The following is a 7,171-nucleotide window of genomic DNA, read 5'->3' on the forward strand; positions in this document are numbered from 1 at the left end:
CGCAGCCTACCCCGGCGGGAGCGTCCCGGCCAATCGCAGCGCAGCGGCCTCCCTCACTCGGATGTCGGTTGGCCCGCGGCGGGAAAGAGGCGGGCGGAGCGCTGAGAGGCAGCGCAGCCAGCCAACCACGCGGCGGGGCTGGGCGGGGCGGTAGGAGTGACTGACAGCCAGCCGAGCCAATGGGCGGCGGCGGCGATCTGATTGATTTCCCCTTCAGCCAATAGAACGACGCTCCGGGCGCCCCCAGGCGCCGCAGTGTGGTTGAGCCGCAGTGCAGCGCCCTTGAGAAGCCGCTGGTAAACCCCGTTATGGACGGGGGCGGGCCCCGCGGGGCGCAGCGACCAATGGGAGGGCGCGGCGGGCGCTGATTGACAGACCCCCGCCAGTCGCCTTAAAGGGGCAGCGGCCACCACGCGGGGCTCCGCACCGCCCCCTGCTGGAGGGAGGGGGATGGCGCCCAACATGGCGGCGGGGGGAGCCATGTGCTGTGGCTGCATCTCCTTGGGCTGTCACAGGCTCGCTGGTGCTCACCTGGCTCCACACACGTGAAGGAAATCCCTAGTGGGGGTGAGTGAAGGGAGCTTCTCACACCAAGGCACCTCTGCCAGACACGGCCCCGGTCGCTCAGCAGGGGCATTCTCTAACACACCTTAAGGGCCAAGTCCTGCTAAGGAGGAGAAAGGCCTGGAAGTTCTCAGATCCTTCCTCCCCAGCAGGTGCTGGTGCAGGGAGCCCCAGGAGAGCCCAGAGGGAGCGGGAGCAGCCGTTCTGGGCCAGGCAGCCATAGCTTTCCATTTGTTTGTGTAACATCCATCTCGCGTTTATCTATGACACGGAACAGTCAGAGATGGATTTCACCCTGTAAAAACGACTTCCTCCCCACCACCACATCCCTGAACGCTGCCTAACCCCTTCCCTGCTATGCCTTGCAGCTAAAGATACAGACAGTGGATTGGCGTGGGGCCATGCTCAGCATTAATATCCTTCCCCCCACACCCCCCGGCTATTTATAGCCTGAGCCACGCTGCAATCTGCCAGTTCATAAATCAGCACTGCAGACTTTTACAAAGTTTAGCATAAGCCCAGTGACCCAGCACGAAAGCCCATCCGAAATAAACTCTGCAAAGGGGATCCTGGACATCTCTCCACAAAGCAATAGCGGGGCAGGTAATTCCTCTTTTATAAAAACATCACTACAGCAGCAGCATCCTTTGCACCTCAAAACAGATGCCCTCACCCCCAGTTGGTGTGGTAGCAACCAGAAACACCCTGGCTATTTTTCCTGCTGCAGGTTGGGCTTCTGAAGAGGAAGATACTGAAGCCCAGCACGTGGTGAGGAAGTATCACACACACAGCTCTTCCCAGCCCCGACTGTACTGCTCTGTCCCCTCTCCAGGTTCCCTGCTAGAGCACCTGAGCTGCTCCCAGCCCCTGCCACAACCTCCTCCACCTGGGACTCGAGTTTTTCAGAGAGGGGCTCATTTTCTTTCAAGAAACCATACAGCCAGGGAATTAAAAAAACCCAACCGAATCCAAAAAAAAACCCTCAATCAAACAAACAACAAACTAAACACCCAAACAAAACTAAAACCAACAAGAAAACAAAAACAAAACAAAAAAAAACACCTAAAACACAAAACAACAACAACAAACAAAAAAACCCACAAAACAAAAAACAAAAACAAAACTCAAAGCAGCAAAGCACCCCAAAGCAAGTACATCTTCAGGGACCAGCATCCTGCCTCTCAACCTACTCTGAAGCAGAGACTCCCCCCAAACCTCCCTCGCTCAATATCCAGTCTACCAGAACTCTCTTAAGCCAGTTAAGTCCCCAGACCTCCAAAATCAAGGGAGGAAGGAGCTTTCTGAAGCAGCCCGGCCCCACCTCATGGCTCTTCCCACCTCCCTCTGTCCCTGCGCTGATGCTTCGCCCGGGAGCGGGCAGAGCACCACAGCGGGGTCCACACGGACCGGCTGTGACCCAAACTTCCTCACAGCTTTCTCCTTAACCTTCTCCCGGCTCCTTGCGCCTCCCGACGGCCTCAGCCATGGAGCGGGCACGGACCGCCCCTTCCTCCGCGTCGGGATCCGGGAACCGGGATCTCCGCCATGCCGGTGGGTGCGGGCCGGGGCCGCGGGTGGGGGGCTCCGGGGGCCGGCAGGGACGTGGAGGGGCCGGGGGGGCTGTGTGGGGACCGGGGACGTGGCGGGGCGGCGGGACGAGGAGGGCGCTGCCCGGTGCCGGGGCAGCCGCGGGGGTCCCGCAGCCCCCGGAGCTCCCCCAGTCCCCGGAGCTCCCTCAGCCCCAGAGGGGGAGCAGCGGTGGGACCCTCCTGCCCCCCCCCTCACCTCCCCATGCAGCACCCCAGAGCGCGCAGGGCATTCTTGGGGAATAAAAATGAAGAAAATGGCAATGACACTGAAAAAAAAAAAATCCCAGTGGGATATGCTGTCCCGAGCTGCCTCCGCGGTGGATGATCCTAAGAGGGTTTTAGCCTTACAGGGGCGGGGGGGGGTGCACAGGATGGTTATGAATAGGTGGAAATAGGGGTTGTAGGTAACAAATGAAATATGGGTTGCAGGTAACAAATGATATATGGGTTATAGGTAATAAATGAAATATGGGTGGCAGGTAACAAATGAAAAATGGCTTTTCTTTTTTAAAGAAAGCAAAAAGCAAGTGCGAGAGAAGGAAATAAGGACCCGTCTGGTGCCAAAGGTTGAAGGCAGTGATTAGTTACAGCCAAACAAGTTTGTGTTGACCCAGTGTCTCTCACAGGTAGTGAAGTTATCACTGGGGCCCCATTGGAGTGGAAGGATGAAAAAACATCACTAATGCTCCTTAAATTTCTACTTTGTTTATGCTTTTATTATGCTGGGGACCAGAGACCTTGTAGACACAAGAAGAATAAGGGCGAGGAAGCAATGAACACCTCACAGACTAAGACAGGACAGTGAGGCAGGAGATTTGCTTCTTCTGGGCAAGTGGAGTGAATCCAGCAAAGGCCACAGAGATGGCAACCTGTGCTGACCCTGGAGGTAGCCAGACAGTCTCCAAAGTTCCCTCTGGATTATGCTGTGAGGGACAGCGCAAGGACACCCAAGGGAGGAGTACCAAGAGCTCTCTGTTCCCTGTGGATCCCTTAGTGGCATGTGTGGACCTTTTGGCTGGGGAGGCTTTGAACCCACCTCCCCAAGGGAAAAGGCAAGTGTGGAGGACAAGAGTGTTCATGGTGTGTTGCCAACTGTGCCCTCCCTGACCCCTCGTCTGCCTCTTTTCAGAAACACGAGTTCTTTGTGGACATGACCTGCGAAGGCTGCTCCAACGCAGTCACCCGTGTCCTGCACAGGCTGGGAGGTGAGTCAGTGCTGGGTGTGGTGTGGGACAGCCAGCTCTCTGGAGCAACACCAGCTCCAGAGTGGGATGGCAGTGTCCTGGGATCCTCTGTCTTGAAGAGGAATGCCATGGGTAAAAGCTGGAAGTTGGAAACTTCTGCCTGCTCTGCTCTGGGCCTGCTCCTTAGTCAGTAACTAGTCACTGGTTGTTTGCAGGTCTGTGTGACCCTTGGAGAAATGTCAAAGGAGGGAGGAGCTGCCATGGCTGCAGGTGGCTCTGAATCACCAGGGCCTCACCCTGAACCCTCTGGGAAGGACACTGGTAGACCCCTGCTCAGGCTGCCAGAAGGAAGGGAGGTGGATGTCCTGCCTGGCATTGTTTCCAAGGAGGCCTGGGGTATCTGTGATGCTTCCCTAGATGTGTCATCAGCAGTCACAGTGAAGAGCTGCTGAGCAGAGTGTTTGGTGGTTGTCTGCATAGCCTGTTTTTAATACCACCTGGAAAATTATAACCCATGTCTCCTGTATGCTGGCATTTCCAAGAGAGAAAGATTTAGGCTGCACTCACTGGTTGTGAGGACTTGCTCCCCTCCAAGGGAGAACAGCTTTCAATCACCAAGGCAAAGGCCTTGCAAGTTCTTCCAGACCCCGTTACCAGGCTGTGGGAATCTCACCTTGTCCATGTGTGGTTGTCACCACCTCCATCACTCTTCAACATGCTGGGCAATATCAGCCTCATGTGATGAGGTGGCAGAGCTCTCAAAGCTGATACATACCTACAAGTTTTGTGAAAATAAGTGACTGGATAGAGACTTCATGTCCATTTGTTTTCCCTGGGCTGAGAAGGCTCACCCTTATTAGCCACTGGGAAATCCACGTGGGAAAATGCCTTTTCCTTCCTTCATCTTAGAGCTGTTAGGAACCCCCACCACTGAGGAAACCTATCGTGACCCTGTCATAAATGTGTCCATGCTAAACCACAGCACAGGCTGAGCTGGGTGGAGATTGTAGTGGTTGGTTTAAACTCAGTTTTATTCTGGTTACTGCATGAGTGATTGTGTTGGTCCAAGGTGGAGTGAGTAGATTAAAACAGTTGAGAAACTGTGGTGCCCAGTGCAGAGCTACAGCAGATCTGGCTCCCTTCACACCATTGCTGGCAGGACACCAGTTTTATTTTGCTGTCTGGTGGTGGTATCAGGGTTTGCTGGCAGGAGATAAATGTCCATTTGACTGATGGCCTGGGGAGCACAGATATGTGAAGTTGAGCTTTCCCCGTGTTCACACCATTTGGCTGCTTCTAGCTGTGCAAAACTTTCTTTCCTCATAGGTGTCCAGTTTGATATTGACCTGCCCAACAAGAAGGTGTTCATCGACTCGGAGCACAACGTTGACACCCTGTTGGAAACCTTGAAGAAGACTGGAAAGAACGCTTCCTACCTCGGGGAGAAATCTGAGCAGTAGCCTTGCCTGGTGTGAGGAGGTTAGGTATATACCAGGTGTATCCAATGTGGAAGAGAGAGAGCTGAGCTTTTTCCAGCTCTCCCAGTTAAACAGGCTTCTTCCTGGGAAGCACAAATGAAAAAAGACCTGCAGATCCAGCTTCAGCAAACCCCTCATATCAGAGAAGCAGCTGGACCACACACAGCCAGCACCATTTCTGTGTGGGACCCCTTAGCTACGCTGCAAAGCCCATCTGTAGTAGAGGGGTAGAACGCAGCCTCTCTGCCATTTCCAGGTGAACCTGGAGTTTGCCAGAGCATATCATGCATGAAAACAAATCCCAAAGACGTTCAACAGCTGACCAGAGAGAGTGGTGGGCCCCAAAAATAGCAGGGAGAGTGATGGGACACAAAGAGCCCTGTGGGTACATGGTGTGGTGGGTTGGTGCTTAGCACAAGGACCTCCAACAGCTGATTCTCCTGATAACGCTGTAAATCCTCCACTAAACTCAGGGATGGAAAAACAGCAGCACCCTGGCACCCTCATGGATGTAAAATGTTGGGTTTTGAATAGCTCCCAGTGCACAAAGCCCCTGGCCAACTGGACGTCTGTCCCAGTGACAACCTGATTGTTGCAGCCTGTCAGTTTTCCCAGGGTTCCAGCGCTATGAGGACGTGTACAAAACTCTCCTGACTGTAAAATATTTTTGCAGACAAGGTTTAATTTCAGTGGAAAAGAATAAAGGGGGAGGAGAGGGGCTGCCCACTCACTGCATGTGCTATTCTTTAGTGTGCAAGGTTATTAAATTGCATCTCTTAAGAGCTTGTTTCTGTCAGTGGAGCTTTCTGATCCAATGACATTTTTTAAATAGTCTGGTTGGATCATCACAAATACCCAGAACAGATGCGCTGAAACCAGTTCATGCTGATTTAATTCCCAGTCAGTAAATTAAATCAGGGATTTACACCAGCAGGAATTAAACTGATAAAAGAAAGAGTTGAGCTGGTAGTGATGTGTGTGCAATAGATCTGCATTGTTTTAATAGAGTGACTTGACAGATGTAAAATCTGCAGTTTGTTTCATTTGAGTAGGCTCTCCATGCTTCATAGAAATTGTTTAAAATCATAGCTCTAATCAAATAATATCTCCACTTAGAGAGAAACATGCTCTGAATTGATTAGTGCCTCAAATAGTTTTCAGCTTGTGGTATTGACTGCAAGAGGTTTTTTAACTTGCAGGGACTTGTGGATTATGTCTCAAGTGCCTGAAGAATTTAACTATTACAGGAAAGCCAGTCTCAAATAATGTGGATGTGTCCCTTTTCCTGGCCCAGTTTTCTCACCATTTTCCTTACATTACATCAATGCAGCCAGAGAGTCAGTTTGGCTGACCAACCTGGCAGAACTTTTGTTTTCCTGTTGCATTTTAACTGACTTTGAAGCTCTTTGACTTACCCAAGGATTGAAAGATCCAAAACAAAGGAGAGGGGTGGCTGGACAGCCCTTGCAAGTAGTTTGCTGCTAAATCACTTCAGCAGTCAGGGGGAAAAAAACAGTACTTTAAATTTTACACACCACATTTCCCTCCATAGAGAATATTTTTAGGGGCTAATCTATAAAAGGAGGGAGGGAAGTTGCTAATCCTTGGCGTAGATCTCTGGTGGATGAATTTCTCTTGGCTTGTGACCGGCAGAGGGCATCTCTGCATAACATTGTCTCCTCTGGGCCTTGGTATTTTTCCCATTTATTTATTTATTTATTTGTGTATTTATTTATTTTGCAGGAACTCAAACATGGCTTCAGCAAAAAGATGGCTTAACTGTTTGCATGTCTCCCAGCTTGCTGTGTCATTTGACCTGTGCCAGATGTCAGAAAGCAGAAGGCTGGCAGGAGGAGACAGCTGCATCTTGGGCTTCAGAAATCTAGAGGAGGAGGTTATGTTTTGTTTCTAGTCCCACAGTAAATCAAGGCACTGCTTTTAACTTTCAGTGCATGTCTGTGTGTCTTGTGTGTCTTGTACTGCTTTGAATGGTCTTCTGTAAAAGAGGTGGCTTTTAGGGATGGGAAACTACCCATTACATGCAGGACAGGTCTCCCAGGAAATTGCACCTATCCTTAGAAGCTGACTGCAACCTCTGCCTGAGGGACATGTCTCAGGAGAACTGTGTTTGAATGTCACTTAGATGCTGGGGATCTGTGTCTTGGCAGTTGTTTTTTCCTCTCAAAACAGACAAACTTTCCGTTTGGGATGCAAGTTCTGGGAAGAAGGGACTCTGGTAGCCCCTGTAAGTCAAGGATAATCACGTGTCCTTTTGAGCTCAATGGGGCCATGAGACACAAAGTGTGCAGCAGACTGAGCTGATGGGAAATACAGAAGGGATGGAGAAAGGAGAAGG

At 51.3% G+C, this 7,171-nt stretch overlaps 1 protein-coding gene across 1 annotated transcript; it reads left to right on the top strand.

The window, feature by feature from the left end:
• Positions 1 to 2,003: 2,003 nt before the first annotated feature.
• ATOX1 (antioxidant 1 copper chaperone) lies at positions 2,004 to 6,763 on the top strand. The gene is made up of 4 exons (XM_027682863.1): positions 2,004 to 2,115; positions 3,283 to 3,358; positions 4,664 to 4,816; positions 6,559 to 6,763. Exons 1-3 carry the CDS (start codon positions 2,110 to 2,112, stop codon positions 4,795 to 4,797), a joined length of 216 nt encoding a protein of 71 aa, XP_027538664.1. The 5' UTR covers positions 2,004 to 2,109; the 3' UTR covers positions 4,798 to 4,816; positions 6,559 to 6,763.
• The last annotated feature ends 408 nt before the right edge of the window (positions 6,764 to 7,171 follow it).

This window comes from Neopelma chrysocephalum, unplaced genomic scaffold (genome assembly GCF_003984885.1).
Source record: "Neopelma chrysocephalum unplaced genomic scaffold, ASM398488v2 Primary Assembly neopelma1_63, whole genome shotgun sequence".
In the NCBI taxonomy this organism is placed as follows: Eukaryota; Metazoa; Chordata; class Aves; order Passeriformes; family Pipridae; genus Neopelma; species Neopelma chrysocephalum.

Excerpts from the sequence above, each read along its gene's own strand:
- ATOX1 (XM_027682863.1), top strand. Across the intron at positions 3,359-4,663 it reads TGTCCTGCACAGGCTGGGAG|GTGTCCAGTTTGATATTGAC; the intron begins GTGAGTCAGTGC and ends CTTTCCTCATAG.